The sequence below is a fragment of the Sus scrofa genome, chromosome 7 (genome assembly GCF_000003025.6).
Source record: "Sus scrofa isolate TJ Tabasco breed Duroc chromosome 7, Sscrofa11.1, whole genome shotgun sequence".
NCBI lineage: Eukaryota > Metazoa > Chordata > Mammalia > Artiodactyla > Suidae > Sus > Sus scrofa.
Window position 1 is genome coordinate 41,403,003 of NC_010449.5, and position 21,141 is coordinate 41,424,143.

General features: G+C 40.8%; 1 protein-coding gene across 1 annotated transcript in view; it reads right to left on the reverse strand.

Annotated features, from left to right (window-relative positions):
- Positions 1-21,141, reverse strand: part of CYP39A1 (cytochrome P450, family 39, subfamily A, polypeptide 1) — an 80,844-nt gene that overhangs the window by 57,992 nt on the left and 1,711 nt on the right. The window contains 4 exon segments of the mRNA NM_001101027.1: positions 7,571-7,664; positions 8,887-9,036; positions 11,601-11,775; positions 15,652-15,787. Coding sequence (NP_001094497.1) covers positions 7,571-7,664; positions 8,887-9,036; positions 11,601-11,775; positions 15,652-15,787 — 555 coding nt within the window.

Here is a 21,141-nt window from a genome sequence, read left to right on the forward strand (position 1 = left end):
ACTTCTGTCTGCTGGAACTGTCCATTTCTGAGAGAGGTGTTGAAGTCTCCAACTGTGACAGCAGGCTCATCCATTTCTCTTTGAAGTTCCAACAGTTTTTGTCTCATGTAGTTTGACAATGCTGGTAGGCACATACACATTAAGAACTGTTATGTCTTCTCTTTGTCAGCATGTAATGCCCTTCTTTATCCTTGATAACTTTCCTTCCTTTGATGTCTGCTCTGTCTCAAAGTAATATACCTACTTCTGCTTTCTTTTGATTGGTGTTAGCATGGCATGTTTTTCTACATCTATTTACTTTTAATCTATATTACATTGTCTTTTTTTTTTTTTTTTTTTTTTTTTTGTCTTTTTGCCATTTCTTGGGCCGCTCCCACGGCATATGGAGGTTCCCAGGCTAGGGATCGAATTGGAGCTATAGCCACCGGCCTGCACCAGAGCCACAGCAACGCAGGATCCGAGCCGTGTCTGCAACCTACACGCAGCTCACAGCAACACCGGATCCTCAACCCACTGAGCAAGGCCAGGGATCGAACTCGAAACCTCATGGTTCCTAGTCGGATTCCATAACCACTGAGCCACGAAGGGAACTCCATTGTCTTCACATGTAAAGTGGGTTTCTTATAGACAACATATAGTTGGCTCATGCTTTTTGATCCACTTTGACAATCTCTGTCTTTTGATTGGTACATTTAGACCACTGACGATTCAAAATGGTTACTGACATAGCTGGAATTACTATCTATCATATGTGTTACTGTTTTCTATTTGGTGCCCTTATTATTTTTTTTATTTTTGTATTCCATTTTTTTCCTACCTTTTGTGATTTTAATTGAGCATTTTATATGATTGCATTTTCTCTGATTTCTTAGCATACAGTTATATTTCATTTTTTCATTTTCAGTAAAAGGTATTAGTTGCTGCCCTAGAGTTTGCAATATACATTGACAAGTAATCCAAGTAAATTTTTACATAATACTATATCACATCACAGGAAATGTGAATACTTGATAATAACAAAATAATCCTAATTCCTCCCTCCTGTTCCTGTTATCATTTCTGTTGTTCATTTCACTTACATATAAGAACACATAAGTGCACTTATACTTACTCATAAGCATAGATAATTGAATATACTGTTGCTATTATTATCTGAAAAAAAAACTGTTATCTGTTAGATAAATTAAGAATACAAAAAATAAGTTTATTTTTTCTTTTTTTCATGTCCACATCCATGGCATATGGAGTCCTGGGCTAGGGATAGAATCCAAGCCACAGTTACAGCAATGCCAGATCCTTTAACCCATTGCACGGGCTAGGGATTGAATGTGCACTTCTGCAGTAACCTGAGCTGCTGCAGTCAGCACCGCAGAGGGAACTCTGACAAAAAATAACTTTCTATTTCACCTTTACTTATTCTTTCTTTGATGCTCTTCCTTTATGTAGATCCGAGTTTCTGACCTATATTATTTTCTTTCTTGCTGCAGAATTTCTTTTAACACTTCTTGCAAGTCAGGTCTGCTGGCAACAAATTTCCCTCAATTTTTTTTTGCCTGAGTAAGACTATTTCTCCTTCACTTTTGAAGAATAATCTCACAGGGTATACTGTCCTAGGTTGATGTTTTTTTTTCCCCCTCAGCACTAAATATTTCACTCCACTCTTCTCACTTGCATGGTTTCTAAGGAGAAATCAGATGAAATTCTTATTTTTGTTCTTCTATCAGTATGGCAGTTTTTTTTTTTAATTATTATTCCTTTTGGCTTCTTTCAGGATTTTTTCAATCTTCGCTTTTCTGTAATTTTAAAAATGATATGCTAAGATGTAGTTTTTTGGTGTTTACTTGATTGGGTTCTCTGAGCTTCCTGGATCTGTGGTTTGGTGTCTGTCTGACAATAATTTGGGAGAAATTCTGTCATTCTTGTGTTATGTTCTGCTCTCATCTCTCTTACTTCTCCTTCTGGTGTCCCCAACTCATGAATGTTACACCTTTTGTAGTTTCCCCACAGTCCTTTGAACATTCTGTTCTATTTTTTAATCAGTCTTTGTTCTCTTTGCTTTTTGGGTTTCCAAGATCGAATTGACAGATCCTCTAGCTCAGAGATTCTTTCCTTAGCTGTGTCCACTCTTAATAAGCCCATGAAAGGCATTCTTCATTTTTGTCACGTGTCTTTTTAATCTCTATCTAGCATTTCATTTGGGTTCTTTCCTAGGATTTCCATCTCCCTGTTTACACTGTCCATCTGTTCTCGCATGCTGTCTACTTCATCCATTAGCGTCATTAGCATATTAGTCATAATTGTATTAAAGTCCCAGTCTGCTAATTCTCACAACCCTGTCACATATGATTCTGATGCTTGCTTTCTCTTTTCAAGTTTTGGGGGTTTTGCCTTATAGTATGCCTTGTAATTTTTCCTGATAGCTAGACATGCTGTGCCTGGTAAAAAGAATGGCCATAAATAGGTCTTAGTAACAGGGTGATGAGATGTGAGCAGAGGGGAAGCATTTAACAGTCCTATGCTTAGGTCTGTCTTTTCATAAACCTGTGCCTCTGGACTGTGAACTTCACAAGTGTTTCTCAGTTTTTTTCTCTCCACTTAGGTGGGAGAGAATGTTGAGAGATGGCTGCAGTTGGACACTCCTCTTATCCAGGTCAGTTAGGCTCTGATAATCTCCCAGCAGGTTAAGTTCTGTTTAATTAGTTTCCCCTGAAGGCAGGCCTGGTTAAGGAGAATGGGGTGCTCTGGTGCATTTCAAACTTGCTCCTTTTCCCCTCCTCACTATCAGAAGCCCGGGGGGGATTTTTCTCTGGTTTGGCTTTTGGGGGTAATTATCACAGAACTGTGGAGGCTCCTCCCCATGACTGAGTCTCACGGAGTTTTTAACACTGAGAATTGTCTGCATGGAGCCTCCAGAAGTCTGTTCACTACAGCCAGGTGTTCCCACCCTGGCACAGGCTCCCAAGCAGTCTCCAAGCTCACGGATCTGCTCTGGGAAGGGTCAACTCCCTGCATCTGCCTGCTGGTCTCTCCAGTGTTGGGGGTAGCAGGTTGCCCTGGGTCCTCTCTCTCTATAAATCCAGGAGGAGTTGTTGATTTTTTGGTCTGTTCATGTTTTACTAGGTGGGAGGATGAAATGGCCACTCCTAAGATCTTTACATGCAGAATTGGAGCCTGGCTTAGTTATTAAATGGCTGGGTAACTTTGGGCAAGTTACTTTCAGCAAGTTACTTTCGGCTGTGTCTCAATTTCCTCATCTATGAAGTGGTCATGATGTATACCTACCTCTCAGGACTGTTGTGAGAATCAAATGAGTTACTGCCTATAAAGTGCATAAAACAAAACCTACTACATATTACCATTTTGACAAATGTTATGTTTAATTTTCTAAAGTAAATCTCTGCTCTTGGGAAAATGTAAGCAACACAGAAACATGTTTGAAAGAAAACCCTACCCCTACCTGCCATGCAAATTCTTAGCCTACACATCACAGGTAAGGGAGTCGCCAGACCAGTAAATTATAAATACTGCAATACTCTAAAACCATGCAGAGAACTGACATTTGACGTGGACGGTGCCAGGTCAGATCAGGGCACCATCCAAGGCTACCGACTATGGCTGTTCTCAAGTTATTACACAAATTCCATGAAAGCATTTGCTTCATTGGAAGGTTTCCCAGATTTGCCTTCATCATGAGGAAGAAATTCAGACACTACAACATTTTTGTGAAGTTACCTGTGCAGTTTGAATCTTACATAACTCAAGCAACAGAGATAATGGTAGCTAATGCCTAGTCTCTGCTTTCTAAGCCAAGTACTGTTTTTTGTTATTATTATTAAAGTATAGTTTATCTATAACATTTCATCAAGTTCTTTGTACAACAAAGTGACCCAATCACACTCATTTCCTTGTGCTGTACAGAAGGATCCCATTGCCCATCCATTTCAAATATAAGAGTTTGCATCTAAAAAAACCCCCAAATGCCCATCCATCCCACTCCCCCCCCCTTTCCCCGACTTGGGAACCCCGAGTCTGCTCTTCTTGGCCATGATCTGTTTCTTTTGTTTGTTTGTTTGTTCTTTTTAGATAGGATCATCTGTTCCATATTTTAGATTCCACAAGTAAGTGTTATCACATGGTATTTGTCTTTTTCTTTCTGGCTCACTTCACTTAGTATGAGAGTCTCTAGTTCCACCCCCGTTGCTGCAAATGGCATTAGTGTGTCTTTTTTAATGACTGAGTAATATTCTATTGTATATATACCACATCTTCTTAATCCATCCATCTGACGATGGACAATCGGGTTGTTTCCATGTCTTGGCTATCGTGAATAGTGCTGCAATGCCAAGTACTGTTTTAAGAGCTTCACAAGGATTTAAGCATTGGCTCCTCACCACAACTCCAAGGAGTAGATCTCTTATTGTCACCATTTCACGTGTGGGGAAATGGAAGCACGATTAAGTCAGGGAACTCTGCCAGGGACATATAGCTTGTGGGTGGCTGAGCTGGGATTTCCTGTAAATCCGGCCCCAGTCCCAGTGCCACATTCCTAGCTACTAGGCTACATTGCCCCTTAGACACACAGTCCTTAACTCTCATAGAGCAGAGATTTACAGAACTGAATGCACCTGAATGCAGTGGGTTTCCTTCAGATCCTACAACATGGAAAATAGCTAGTACATCACTATCAAAGAAAATACATGATGAGAGACTGTTGCTGCTACTTACAAAGGCGTGTGATGTTTCTAAAGTGATTAACCACTCTGATCCTCAGCTTTCTGGTTTTACTAACCCCCAGTTATTCTGGATATTAAAGTTGTTGTGAAAAATAAATGAGCAATGACTTGGTGAAATGGGTAACATCATGCCTGTCACAGAGTAAGCACATCATAAATGTCAGTGATGTCTTATTGTTCCTGCTTTTGTAATAATGGATTAGCAAATGTGAAAATAATTTAAGCATAAATTTCATGTATTACTGGTTTCTGTCAAACTTACAATGTAAGTTGTTATGGTATAAGATCTATAGCTCATGAAAAATCCTATAGATGTATTTTATTCTTTTGATAGGTTAGTCTGTGGCACAGTCTTAATTTTAAATGAAAATACTAGTTTAGCATATAGCTAGAATAACATGGGAGAAATCACTCATGTTAAAATGTGATAAAATTGTGACATGATAAAAGTGTGTATATAATATTTTTGAAAAATTTCTGCCAGTCTTTTGCTTAACTAGGCCGTTAAAATCTATTTAGGCACTAAAAGACAAGAGAATCTTTCATTTGTTTCAGTGCACATTTAAAAAGAAAACTGTGGGTAGAAAAACATACACTCTATGTGAACTGTGCTGGAGAAAAACAGAAACAAAACTTTTTTTTTTTTAAATAAAGTTTAGAAGTCCCCGTCATGGCGCAGTGGTTAACGAATCCGACTAGGAACCATGAGGTTGCGGGTTCGGTCCCTGCCCTTGCTCAGTGGGTTAACGATCCGGCGTTGCCATGAGCTGTGGTGTAGGTTGTAGATGCGGCTCGGATCCCGCGTTGCTGTGGCTCTGGCGTAGGCCGGTGGCTATAGCTCCGATTGGACCCCTAGCCTGGGAACCTCCATGTGCCACGGGAGCGGCCCAAGAAATAGCAAAAAAATTTTAAAAATTAAAAAAAAATAAAGTTTAAAGTTTAAAAAAATAGTGCTCAGGAGTGTGCAAACTGAATTCTGTCCCCATCAAAAACACTGGTTTAGCTCCAGCAAAGTTCAAAATTTGTCTTTACTCAAATAGGGAGTCAGGATACCTATAAAGGGCCTCATTTCTTCAGAGTAAGAAGAAGAAATGCTATCGAGAAGTACTGTCAGTGGAGAGTTTTAACCCAGGCATTAAGAACCCTGTTTTCTAGGCTCATAGATGACAAATCTATTTGAGTGCAACTTCTATACACACATGCCTTTACCTCTAACTCCTGAAAAATAAAGCAAACAAAATGTGTGTTTGTCTGGATATCTTTGTAACACAGAATCCTTAGCTGAAACATAGTTTGTCAGCAAAGGGCATTCATTCTAGGAGGGCTCACTATTCCTTTTTTTCAGGAGGGAGATCCCAAAACATTCATACACTCCTTTTTTTTTTTTTTCTGAAGTCACCTTCCTCTCCAGTGTTAAGCAGAGTTGTTTGTGATAACACTTACTGTCATAACTACAAGCCAACAAAAATGCTTGCTATCATCCTTAAATACTAACACATATGAAGTGATTATGTTCAATGATAATAACAGTGATAAACTGTTGGATAGTCCTTACCATGTTCTAAGTGCTTTATACATATTGGTTCACTGAGTTTCAAACTCTATGAGGTAGGTGATGAAAGTGAGGCCAAGAGGTTCAGTACCAGGCCCAAGGTCATGCAGTGGTAATTGGACTTGAGCCCAGGCAGTCCAGGCCAAAGGAAGCCCAGTCTTTGAGGGTGAGTCTAGAGAATCAGGTAGTTTTTAAAAGCTTTCAGAGATTTGAATGAGTGGTCAGGGCCAAGAGCCAGTCTTCAGCAAGCATCAGAACTACCTGGAAGGTGTATTGAACCACAGATGGCTAGGTTCCCAGGGTTTCTGACTGACTGATCCCTAGGCAATGGTGGTCCCATTGGTCTAGGGACCACAAGTGGGGAACCACAGATCCAGGATACTTGGGACACCGACTCTCGGTGCCCTGTTTTTTAAATTATACCACACTACCTCCTTGCATTTGAAGAAAGATATAATTAGCAGGGGTGGCCTCAAACTACTCAGTCATAAAGAAGAACAAAATAATGCCATCAGCAGCAACATGGATAGAACCAGAGACTCTCATACTAAGTGAAGCAAGTCAGAAAGAGAAAGACACATTCCATATTGTATCACTTATATTTGGAATCTAATACATGACACAAATGAACCTTTCCACAGAATAGAAACAGACTCATGGACTTGGAGAACAGACTTGTGGCTGCCAGCGGGTTGGGGGAGGGAGTGGGATGGGCTGGGAGTTTGGGGTTAATAGATGCAAACTACAGCATTTGGAGTGGATGAGCAATGAGATCCTGCTGTAAAGCACTGGGAACTCTATCTAATCACTTGTTAAGGGATATGATGGAGGATAATGTGAGAAAAAGAAGGCATATATGTGTGTGTGTGTGTGTGTGTACTGGGTCACTTTGCTGTACAGCAGAAATTGACAAAACATTGTACATCAACTATAATAAAAATTTTTTCTTAAAAGAACAAAGTGACTTTGTCCAATTTTCAATAACTCCCACCCATCACCATTAACACAACCAATGTAAAATATACAACTCAATAAAATCTCAGACTTCAGTTTAATTTTGTTGTCTGTCACCTCAGTTTTTTCTCATGTAGCATAGGATTAATACCTACCTCACTGTGGTAAGGATGTAATAACAAAACAATGTCTATAAATCTCCAACACAGTCCTTAGCACCAAAGTGGGATCTCTCTCATATCATGATTTTTAGCACAACTATTTTTTAACCATTATAGTTTATGACAGTTTTCATCTCATGTATTTAGCAAAACAACTAAGAAATATTTACCTGGGAATGATCTTTTGCAGATTTGTATGTTTTTATATCTGGAATGTTTTTCTCAAAAAGCGCTAGAAGCCAGTTTTTGGATTTTGACCAGTTTCTAGGTGAGGAAAAAAAAAATTTTAGAAATGAATTTGAAAGCACTTTGGAAGTCATGGGACATAGCAGAAAGGGGGCAATGTTGACAGAATGTGAATGATTTCTCTAAATATCTTCTTCATTTTCAGCTGGAACATCATGAGAAATCTACCTTCAGACTTAATTAGTCCACAAGGAAAATTGAGGGACAAGGCATCAACATTTTAGTATCTTTTGCAAATAAATGTTTACATTCCTAAAGGATTGGCATTGAATAAGAAAACAGGGCTCAGGAGTTCCCATCATGGCTCAGCAGTAACAAACACAACTAGGGTCCGTGAGAATGCATGTTCGATTCCTGGCCTTGCTCAGTAGGTTAAGGATCTGGCATTACTGCGACTTGTGGTGTATGTTGCAGATATGGCTTGGATCCCACGTTGCGGTGGCTATGGCTGTGGCCAGCAGCTGTAGCTCCAATTCAACCCCTAGCCTAGGAACTTCCATATGCCACAGGTGCGGCTATAAAAAGACAAAAAAAAAAAAAAAAAGAAAAAAAAGAAAGAAAGAAAACAGGGCTCATGACATGCTTGGTCTACGTTTTTGCTCTGGCTGTGGTCAGGCGCAGGAGGGCCCGGTTGCTGGCTTAAGTGAGGTAAAGCAAACTGGCTAAGAGTTTTTTTGCCTTTTTTTGACTAGTCATTGTAGACCAGCTGCCAAGAAACTAAAACATAAATGTGTTACACTGCAATCCAATGACTTTGTGAACTTTCATCTGTCATCTCTGAGCAACGCTTTTGACCACGCCCACTTCTGCCTCAGAGAGAATAAGGACCCCAAGTCCAATCCTGACATGGGTCACACTTGATGATGCAGCCTAGCTCTTTGCAGGAGCAATGACCGTGATAATAATAAGCTGTAAATGGCATCAAAAGCTCTTCAAAAGAGGTTCGTCAGGTCATTCTCATCATCTCCCCCCCCCGTCTTGTTTTTGTTCCTCAAAATAAGAAAAAAAAGGAAATGATGCACCTCTCTTCTCCCGTTCCTCCCTCAATTCACACACACACACACACACACACACACACACACACACACACACTCACATCCCTAACTGGTCACAACAAATAAGCTTCTGTCTCTTCCACTTAGACTGCTGTCATATCTGCTTAGCACAAAGAAATGAGAGAATTGTCTGAACAGCCGAAAGGAGCGTGGTCAGGACATTCACACAAGATGCAACTTTTTACCTTAGGAGACGTTCTGGCAGCTGGGACCCATACTCAAAACCTTCATCATAAGCTTGAAAGTGCTGATGGAACTCCCGGATTTTCCTCTCGTTTGTGGGAAACAAACCTTTTTTAAAGAGCACGTTCACTGTGACCGGGTAAAGGAGATGCCTACAAAGAAACACATGAAACACGTCAGAGCCAATGATCAAAGAAGAGACGCACAGGATACAAAGGGAGGCGGTACTGAAGAGCCATCTACTAGGGGTAGGGAATAATACGTGACAGATTCTTTGGAGAAAAAGTCACTCTTTTTTTTTTTTTTTTTTTCTTTTTGCCTTTTCTAGGGCCGCATTTGCGGCATATGGAGGTTCCCAGGCTAGGGGTCGAATTGGAGCTGTAGCCGCCGATCTACACCACAGCCACAGCAACACAGGATCTGAGCCACATCTGTGACCTACACCACAGCTCATGGCAACGCCAGATCCTTAACCCACTGAGCGAGGCCAGGGATCGAACCCGCAACCTCAGGGTTCCTAGTCGGATTCATTAACTACTGAGCCGCGACGGAAACTCTGAAAAAGCCACTCTTAAGAGGTTTTAATATTTGTTCCCCACAGTCAAGTTAACTGAAGGGTAACTGAAATTGTGGTCTTACTTATCTGAAGATTTTCAAACACTTTCAAAGTAAATATTATCAGATCTTGACCGATGTGAGATGATACACAGAAACAGATTCAAGACAATTTCAACAAGCATTTATTTAGCCAACAATGACAATAACTGAGATCCAGTCCGTACCTTTGGACAGTGGCCAAAAATCACCAAAGAATCAAGGGCGATATCAGCCACCCAATTTCAAATATCTCCCAGGATCCTACAAATCTGAATTATAACATATTGAAATACAGTATCTGTCATCAGTAAGTTTTCCCTCAAGGGAATAAAATGATCACTGGGGGAGTTCCCGTCGTGGCGCAGTGGTTAACGAATCCGACTAGGAACCATGTAGTTGCGGGTTCGATCCCTGCCCTTGCTCAGTGGGTTAACGATCCGGCGTTGCCGTGAGCTGTGGTGTAGGTTGCAGACACGGCTCGGATCCCAAGTTGCTGTGGCTCTGGCGTAGGCTGGCAGCTACAGCTCCGATTTGACCCCTAGCCTGGGAACCTCCATATGCCGTGGGAGCGGCCCAAGAAATGGCAAAAAAGACAAAAATAAAATAAAATAAAATGATCACTGGGGATATTTAAGCAAAATAGCAGAGATCGTTACTATGTCCCAGATTAGTAACACCAATAACAGCTTATTCCATTTTTATTTACCTTCTCTTCCTCACCGAAATGTCTCAGGATCTCCTTTCCCCAGAGTTTCAAAGTTATTCAAGGATTTACTTTGTTTTCTTGTAGATCTTGGGCATGCTAAAAGTCTGCTTGGCTGCTTGTTTTTGTTCTTATTTTTATGTCCTCTCTCTCTCTTTCTGGACGTCGAACAAAATATTAAGTGTTCTGTTTACGAATCAGAACAGGTGAGTCCTGACTCCCGCAACTCAGTATCCCACTGAAATGGAAAAGTGCCTCACTGGTAACTTCAATTTACCAAATCCCTCTATGCCTGTAGGGAATTTTGCTCACCGCTCCTGTGCCCAGTCCTTACATCTGCCAGAAGGTTCCAGAACAGGGCTGAGTGCTCCCGGGCTCCCCTCACTGTCCTTTCCTGCCTCACTTGCCTCTCAGTACCTCCCCACTCAGAGGGCCCTGGGCTATCCTGAGGTCCAGGATGACTGCCTCAAACACCTTGTCAGGTCTCCCCCAAATCTCCTGGACCCTTTTCATCTACTTTCTGATTCTATCTTCTTCCCTGTCCCCTTGATGTCCTCTTGTTCTCATAATTACAAACTGCACGAAATGTTTTATTGAAATTCTGATGGATGCATGACAATTATAAGAGGTAAATCCATGAAGAGAGTACCCAAGGGGCAGTTCCCATTGTGGCTCAGTGGTTAATGAATCCAACTAAAAACAATAAGGTTGCAGGTTCGATCCCTGGCCTTGCTCAGTGGGTTAAGGATCTGGTATTGCTGTGAGCTGTGGTGTAGGTCGCAAACGCAGCTTGAATCCAGAATTGCTACGGCTGTGGCATAGGCTGGTGGCTACAGCTCCAATTAGACTCCTAGCCTGGGAACCTCCATACGCCTCAGGTGTGGCCCTAAAAGGAAAAAAGACCAAAAAAATAAAAAAATTTAAAAAAAAGAGAGAGTACCAAAGGGAATGACGAGGGAGAAATTATTGTAAATGTGTTAAAATGATTATCCTGGCTTATTTGCTTGCCTTAAAATTGAGAGCTAACTGAAAATTACCCACTAATTAGAATCTAAAATATTAATATAATCTTTTAATTGCCTAGTTAGGTAGACTTTATTAATTCACCAGATAATTTTTTAACTTAAAAATGTTTTTTCTATAGTTGATTTACATTGTTCTGTCAATTCCTTCTGTACAGCAAAGTAACCCAGTCACACATCTATATACTCTTTCTCATATTGTCTTTCATCATGTTCTATCACAAGTGGTTGGACATAGTTCTCTGTGCTGTACAGCAGGACCTCACTGTCTACTCATTCTTAATATAACAGTTTGTGACCACCAGATAATTTTTTGAAGTCCAATGTAGAGCCTTCACTTTTTTTTATTCCAAAAAACCCCCCCACAACATTAAACAATAAGGCATGGATTTACCTTACTAGGTTATTCAGGTCCATGGTTCCATGAGTGCCTAAATTCTCCAGCTGTTTGTGCAGTTCTTCAGTCAATTGTCCAGTGAATTGATACAGGTTGAAAGTCCCCATTTTCCCTTTCATCATGACATAAAGTTTCTCATGCAGTTTTAAAAAGATGTTCTTTGGAATTGATGCTATAAACAGAGAAAACTATTTTCAAAAGAAGCAACCACTCTTGAAGCAAACAGTCGATATACGGCAATATATTATTTGATCAGCAGGGATTAGAGCCAAAGTTTGTCTAGTACATAAAATCACCTCCTGCAAATAAAAGTGAGTGACGATTCAACACAGACTGTGAGACAGTGTAAGTCTGTATGGCAATTCATTTTAAGGGATGGTCCGTATGTGGCTGATTGAGAAAGCCTTTGGGGAGTTCCCTCTGTGGCGCAGTGGGTTGAAGAATCTGACTGTGGCTTGGGTGGCTGCAGAGGCATGGGTTTGATCCCAGCCCAGCACAGCGGGTTAAAAGGATGTGGCACTGGAGCTATGGTATAGGTCGCCGCTACAGCTTGGATTCAATCCCTGGCCTGGGAACTTCCATATGCTGCAGGTGTAGCCAGAAAAGAAAGAAAGAAAGAAAGAAAGAAAGGAAGAAAGGAAGAAAGGAAGAAAGGAAGAAAGGAAGGAAGAAAGGAAGGAAGAAAGAAAGGAAGGAAGGAAGGAAGGAAGGAAGGAAGGAAGGAAGGAAGGAAGGAAAGAAAAGAAAGGAAGGAAGAAAGAAAGAAAGCCAGCCAGCCAGCCAGCCTTTGGGAAACACAAATCTAGGGATTTTCTTTCATGTTTAAAACTTTTCATTGACCTCCTATCCTTAAAAAGGTTTACAAGGGCTTCTACCATCTTTCTAGCTCTCCAATTGTATTTCCAGCCCCTTCTCCCTCCAAATATATACTCCAGGTATATTGAAAATGGACACTCTTCTACACATCTCACCATTTTCATGAGTGGTTCTATCTGCTCAGAATGTTCTCTACTTGACCACCTTCACCCCAACCCCCCGACACCAGCTACAAGCTATACATTTCTCCTGTTAATTCCTTTCCTCCTTCAAGTGTCTTCCTAAACACCACTTCCTCCAGCAGGCCTTTTCTAACCTCATGCATAGCCTTGGCCCCAGTGTTTCCTTTCCCTTAGGGTTAGGGTTTATGCTCCCTTCATGAGCAGGAAGAGTGTTTCAACTCATTATTCCTTTCCATTTCTTCTTTAAGCCTCTTTTAGTGTCTTCAAAGCAAGTTTTTCAAAAAATAAATCGTTTAATTTTGCATTTCATCATCTTATTATGTGTAGGTTACATTTTACACAACTCAGTGAAAACTAATTTTAAATTTCCTAAGCATACATCATCTCTGTGATAGGAGGAATGGAAGCTGGTTCAAGCATAAATATTAACATAACATATTTTATCTGTTAAATAGAAATATTTAAACATGAGAGCCCCCGGGGGAGGCAGAAGTGAAAAAATTGATCATTTTCATAGACTTCTCTCTCTCTCTTTTTTTCATGGCCACACCCATGGTACATGGAAGTTCCTGGGCCAGGGATGGCATCCGAGCCACAGCTGCTGAACTACACCACAGCTGTGGCAACAATGGAGCCTTTAACCCACTGTGCAGGGCCGGGGTTCGAACCCGTGCCTCCGTAGCAACCGCTGCAGTTGGATTCTTAACCCACTGTGCCACAGCAGGAACTGCATCCATATACTTCTGATCGGTGAATAAATTGGTATATTTTTCTGAAGGAAGATGTTAATTTACAGATCAAGAGCCTTCAAAATGTTTATATTTCTTTGATCTGGAATTCCATAGTCTAAATATCAAGAAGCACTGGGAAACCTGGACAGCTGCATGCAAAGCAATGAAACTAGAACACACCCTCACACCATGCACAAAAATAAACTCAAAATGGCTGAAAGACTTAAATATAAGACAGGACACCATCAAACTCCTAGAAGAGAACATAGGCAAAACACTCTCTGACAGCAACATCATGAATATTTTCTCAGGTCAGTCTCCCAAAGCAATAGAAATTAGAGCAAAAATAAACCCATGGGACCTCATCAAACTGAAAAGCTTTTGCACAGCAAAGGAAACCCAAAAGAAAACAAAAAGACAACTTACAGAATGGGAGAAAATAGTTTCAAACGATGCAACGGACAAGGGCTTAATCTCTAGAATATATAAGCAACTTATACAACCCAACAGCAAAAAAAAAAACAATCAATCAATGGAAAAATGGGCAAAAGACCTGAATAGACTGTTCTCCAAGGAAGATACACGGATGGCCAGCAAACACATGAAAAAATGCTCAACGTCGCTGATTATAAGAGAAATGCAAATCAAAACTACCATGAGGTACCACCTCACACTAGTCAGAATGGCCATCATTAATAAATCCACAAATAACAAATGCTGGAGGGGGTGTGGAGAAAAAGGAACCCTCCTGCACTGTTGGTGGGAATGTAAGCTGGTATAGCCACTATGGAGAACAGTATGGAGATACCTTAGAAATCTATACATAGAACTTCCATATGACCCCGCAATCCCACTCTTGGGCATCTATCCAGACAAAACTCTACTTAAAAGAGACACATGCACCCGCATGTTCATTGCAGCACTATTCACAATAGCCAGGACATGGAAACAACCCAAATGTCCATCAACAGATGATTGGATTCGGAAGAGGTGGTATATATACACAATGGAATACTACTCAGCCATAAAAAAGAATGACATAATGCCATTTGCAGCAACATGGATGGAACTAGAGAATCTCATCCTGAGTGAAATGAGCCAGAAAGACAACAACAAACACCATATGATATCACTTATAACTGGAATCTAATATCCAGCACAAATGAACATCTCCACAGAAAAGAAAATCATGGACTTGGAAAATAGACTTGTGGCTGCCTGATGGGAGAGGGAGGGAGTGGGAGGGATTGGGAGCTTGGGGTTATCAGATACAACTTAGAATAGATTTACAAGGAGATCCTGCTGAGTAGCATTGAGAACTATGTCTAGATACTCATGTTGCAACAGAACAAAGGGTGGGGAAAAAAAAGTGCATACATGTAAGGATAACTTGATCCCCTTGCTGTACATGGGAAAATAAAAGAAAAAAAAATTTAACCAACATGTGATATCAATGCATGCAACAAGAAATAATAATAATAATAATAGTAGTAGTAATAATAATAATAATCAGGCCATTGATCAGCCTGGAAAACAAAGATTTTTTTTTTTTTTGTCTTCATGCCAAGAAATGCACAAGAAGTAGCTGTATGAAAATGAACTCAAGAAAGAAGCAAAAAGTGAGGCAAGGAGAAAGAAGCCATAGATGGTAGAAGCCAGCACAGACACGTTAAAAACAAAGAAAAGAAACAGGCACAGAATGAACCAGCTTTACATTCTTGGGAGGACAAATGGCCTCAGCAAGCACGTTCGCAGCCTGGGAGGAAATAGAGGCAGAAAATTCACAGGGGAAGCCTGCTGACAAATTCTGTCCAACAGTCTCTCAGGATGGAGCAAGTAAAGGCACCAACTACATGAGGCCAAGCCTCACTTACCTTAACAGCCCTAGAGACTATGCCACGAAATGCCATAGTAGAGAGTGTACGAAGCTGTGCAATTCTACTTTCAAGAAGCAAAGGAGCAACAGGAGATCAAGCCAAGAGCTACAGCCTATGGAACTGCATACAGAGCAGCAGGACAGGGAGTGACATTTTGGGAGCTGTAACAGCACACAGATTCCAATATTTTCCGAAGTAAATGAGGTGACCTCATCTCTTAGGCATGTCTGATTGAGATCCAAACACTTGAGGTTGCCAATAATTTGCTTTTCCGTGGCCAAACTCATCACATGCTCTTTTCTTCCTTCTACCTCTACTCTAAAGAAGAAAATAATGGGCCCACATCATTCCTAATAGAGGATTGAGGATGTAAGTATAACCTAGGACTGCTCTTGGATTCCAGTGTTGCATGTCAAATGAACTATCTGAAAAGACTGTTTACCTGTACGATAGACGGGATTTTGCACGGCTAGTTCGAAATTTACTTCTTTGGATTTTAGAAACACATTCATTCCCTCTTCTTCGGTAACAAAAGTCATCCGGGTACCCATAGCCAAGACTGTAAATATTGGTCCATACTGAAAGAAAACACATACATACAGATCATATCAGGAAGCATTTCCAATAAATAGGTTACAGGACCATGAGTTATGCTTAAGACAGTGTTTGTTAAGGACAGTGTTTGTTAAGGCTGAAGTAAGTTACAATCAAGATAAAAACTATTATGATTATATATGGTAATTAATCATAAATGTTGACTTATTGAGCAAAACATAAATTACATAAATCCTAATTGATTCTGCTGTAACACTTAACCTTCCTTTTGATGATGTTGGTCTTCACTGGCACCTTCCTTTCTAGTAGCAGGAAAGAAGTTATATCAAACACCGTGATACCTGGACACTGTTTTCAAGATATCAATGGGTTATCAACAACCAACAGCTGAACTTTGTTCAAGGAAAAGATATATTGCTGGAGCTCTTGCTGCAGCTCAGTGGCTAAGAATCTGATTAGTAACCATGAGGATGCGGGTTTGATCCCTGGCCTCGCTCAGAGGGTTAAGGACCCAGCGTTGCTGTGAGCTGTGGTGCGGGTCACAGATGCGGCTCAGATCCTGCGTTGCTGTGGCTGTGGCTGTGGCTGTGGCTGGAGGCTTCGGCTCCAACTGGACTCCTAGCCTGTGAACTTCCATATGCCGCAGGTGCAGCCCTAAAAAGAGAAAAAAAAAAAAAAAGATACATTGCTGACTGATTCTACCATGAATCTGTGGTCACTCAATAATGTCTTGGAGTCCTCCCCAAAGTTCTCTAATGTTCACTTTCTCACTTTCCCAAATGACTCTCACCTGTTCACCCTGTCCAACCCTCTCCACTCTGAGAGTGTGTTCCTGCTTTGTAACTCACTGGAAAAAATGAGCACTCAGCTTCTCACCACTGGAGCTTGCCAAGAACAGGACCCACGTGTACCTACTCTCCAGGCTTCCCCTCGATCAGCACAGATGGTGGGTCTTGTGCTTGTGAAATGTCCACAAATGTCTCCTTCACTTGTGTCATGGATTCCCTACTCTCTCGCTCTCTTTATTCCATCAATTTTGACTTTTCCATCAGACTACTCCTAGGAGCCTACAAACATCCTCTAGTGCAGAATTTGGTTTCAGGAAGTCCATGACGTCATTGGGAGAAAAATATACCATTATTTTCCTTGACCTCTGATTACCATTTAACATTTTCTTTAATTACGAAGAGAAGCAACCAACCACACGAACCTCCCCCATGACTCTATCCTCAAAAGAACTTACTGTTCCAACTATCCTTTCTTAGATTGGGTGTCTGTTTTGCACCCATTTATCCTAGGGCCAACTTATTTGCTTTACTTTCTTCTTCTTGATGATCGTCTTTGGTGGCCTCACTATTGGGTAAGGATGGCCCCCTCAGGTCCTGCCAATTCTTAGAGCCAAGGGCTCAGCCAATCAGGAGCATGCCTTTCATTTGGACATTAACCCATCTTGAGTCTATATCCTCAGCCTCCTCCCTAACTAACTCTCATACACCAAGCCAGCATTTCCCCTGCCCTAACTCATCCCACGGCTAGGCACCAGGCACCCAGAGTCCAAACTTCTAGCCCAACGCCATCAGAAATTATTCAAACTAGTCAATCCTAAATTGTGTTCCCCGCCCTGACTTGCCTTTCTAAGGAAACCCCAATAAAGGCTCTGGCCTGGGCTTTCTCTCTCTCTCTCTTTTTTTTTTTTTTTTTTTTTTTGTTGTCTTTTTTTTTTTTTAGGACTGCATATGGAGGTTCCCAGGCTAGGGTCGAATCAGAGCTGTAGCTACCTGCCACAGCCACAGCCACAGCCACATGGGATCCAAGCCGCATCTGTGACCTACAACACAGGTCACAGCAATGGATACTAATCAGATTCTTTTCCACTGAGCCACATTGGGAACTCCTGGGCTTTCTCTTGCTGCCATCTTCTGCCTCCTGACTGACGAGGTCCTTTCTCCTGTGGCCTGTGTGGCATGTAGTGACCCCCACCTTGGACCTGTGAGTATAATAATCTTCCTTCTGAGCCTCATTTCCTCTCATGGTTGCACTGACTTTCCCCTTCCACATCCAACATGTGCATTCTTAGAACAACCACCCGTACTTTGCTATCCCATTACAGTTATTATAAACATCTCCAAATATCATTTATGCTCACGAGTACTTCAACATTACAGTCATTCCTAGACCTGCGCCAAATCGCACTTGACACACGTTGGATGCCATCGGGCAACTGTGGGCCCAGTTATCAATGATCCCCCAAAGAGTGATGTCTCATTTTCTTCCATGTGTGATCCAGACATCTCCATTGCTTCTCACTATCCCCCCCCTCAACAATGGTGTGTTAATTGATACTTAGAAGAGGAGTCATTTTAAATTTTTTTTTTTTGTCTTTTTGCCTTTTCTAGGGTGACTCCCTCAGCATATGGAGGTTCCCAGGCTAGGGGTCGAATCAGAGCTGTAGCCATGGGCCGACGCCAGAGCCACAGTAATGCGGGATCCAAGCCACATCTGCGACCTACACCCCAGCTCACAGCAACGCCGGATCCTTAACCCACTGAGCCAGGCCAGGGGTCGAACCTACAACCTCATGGTTCCTAGTCAGATTCGTTAACCATTGCGCCATGATGGGAACTCCTTTTTTTTTTTTTTTTTTTTCATTTTAATTTCTTGTTGAAGCTGTGTTTCAATGAGAAGTCTTTTTTTCCCCCCACTGATAGTTTAATTTGTAATAGAAAGTCATTCAGGTCTTTTTTCTAAACAATGACCAAACTGATCTAACACAAAATAGACACCTCTTAAACAAAATCATAGCACCTATTTTGGGAGCTACCAATCTTTTTTTGTAAGGTATAAGCTAGTACTCGGTTTTCAATATTTTTATCATCTGCAAAACTTAATTGAGAAGCAAAGAATAGGCTTATAGAGATCATGATCCCTCATATTTCTTACTCATATTTCAAATTATAATCATATTATGATGAATCTTGATCCTCACAGAGTATTACAAAATAATATATTTGAACTTTTCCATGTTTAAAGAAATACCAATTTAAAGACAGGCTGTAAGATACTTCAGGTAGTCCCAAGCCACATAGCAAAATTCTAAAGTGCAGAAACTCTCATAAACTTATTTTACAACTCTCCAAAGCAACGGTCAAGTTCTAGGCCCAAGATTAGGGTTCCATTTGTACTCACAAAATTACATTGAATTCAACGAGAAGTCTTAACAATCCATTAGGAAAGTGGCCTTTTGCACACGGGCCACACTGGAGGTAATCTTGTTTGTCTCACTTGATGGCAATTTTATTTTCTAGTTTCTCAAGCCTGACTTGTTGGGTCACCTTTGCCCCTTTTCATTCTTTTACACATCGCATTCCTTCCACCAGTAAATCCTGCTGCTTCCAACCCTCCGAGATGGATCCAGCTACTTCTCAGACTTCCACTGCAATCACCACAGTGCAAGCCACCAAGACCTCAAGATTGAATTCCTTCAAAAACCTCTGAATTATTTTCTTGCTTTTAATTTTATGTTCCTGTTTTTAACTGAGTGGCCAAAATGACCGTGTAAAATTTAAATCAAATCACCTCACTCCTCTGCTCAAAACACTTGAAAGGTTTCTCTTTTCACATTAAGTTACAAATGCACTTAATACTTTGACCCCGGTAATTTACTCCGCAGATACACTTGCACACCTAGACATATTTGTTGCCACATTATTGATGGTAGCAACATTTGGAAAACAAACCTTGTCAATTTTTAAGTGACCTGTGTAAGTGAACTATGAGTCAAGGAATACTTTGCAGCTTTTAAAATAAATGTAGATGCTTCTCTTTCTGTGTAGGATGAGAGAGAACCTATGAGCTAAGGATCTCACTGGCAAGTAGGAAAAGAGGGATAGATTACAAAGATCATATTTTTTTTTTTGTCTTTTTGCTATTCTTGGGCCACTCTCGCGGCATATGGAGGTTCCCAGGCTAGGGGTCGAATCGGAGCTGTAGCCACCGGCCTACGCCAGAGCCACAGCAACGCGGGATCCAAGCCACGTCTGCAACCTACACCACAGCTCACAGCAACGCCAGATAGTTAACCCACTGAGCAAGGGCAGGGACCGAACCCGCAACCTCATGGTTCCTAGTCGGATTCGTTAACCACTGCGCCATGACAGGAACTCCCCAAAGATCATATTTTAATGGTATCAGAGAACAGGAGAAACAATAAGAACTAAATGGACTAAAACTCCACAGAGGAGACAATGGTGTAGAAGGGGAAATATAATAGGTCACTATTGATATCCCTGGTGCCATCTTTGAATTCCGGGTATGGACTGAAGGTCAGGACTGCAATACACAAGCTTCAAAAAATCTATAGGTAGGAGTTCCAGTCGTGGTGCAGCAGAAACGATTCTGACTAATATCCAGGAGAATGTGGGTTTAATCTGTGGCCTCGATCAGTGGGTAGGGGAATCTGGCATGGCTATATGGCTGTGGTGTAGGCCAGCAGATGTAGCTCCAATTTGACCCCTAGCCTGAGAACCTCAATATGCCACGGGAGTGGCCGTAAAAAGCAAAAAAAAAACCAAAAAAACCCAAAAAAACAAAAAACAAAAAACAAAAAAAACTACAGGTGAAAAGAAATTTAATGGTCAAATACTAAACACTAATATTAGGAAAAAGACAAGCTTGCCTGTGCTTGCCACTTTTATTCAGCAATACAGTAGAAGTCCTACTGATTTTATTTGTGCAAGAAAAAGGGAAAAAAGGGCATAAAGATCAGAAAACGAGGACTTCCCTGGTGGCTCAGGGAGTTGAGGATCCAGTGTTGTCATTGCTATGGCTCTGCTTACAGCTGTGCTACGGGTTCAAGCCTTGGCCCAGGATTTTGTGCCTGCTGCAGGTGTGGCCAATAAATAAATAAATAAATAAATAAAATAAATCAGAAAACACGAAATAAATGTATCTATTTGTAGGACATATTATGTAGGGATACAAATCCTAAGAAATCTACAAAATAACTAATAAGTAAAATTAGCAAGGTCACAGGATACAAAGTTAATATACAAAAACAATGTATTTTTTATGGGTCCGAGGGATAGCACTGAAAAATAAAAGTAAAGACAATTTTATCTACAATAACCTTAAGAATATAAAATACTTTAGGAAAAAATTAACAATCACAGGCAACACCCTATCACCAAAAACTATAGAATATTTCCATAAGAAATTATAGAGCTAAATAAATACAGCATTCATAGATTAGAAGACTTAAAATCATTAAAAAGTCAATTCTCTCTCAATTTTTCTATAGGTTTAACAAATTTCTAATCATAATTCCAGCAGGTATCATGGAGATTGACAAAACACTTCTAAAATGCATATTAAAATGCAA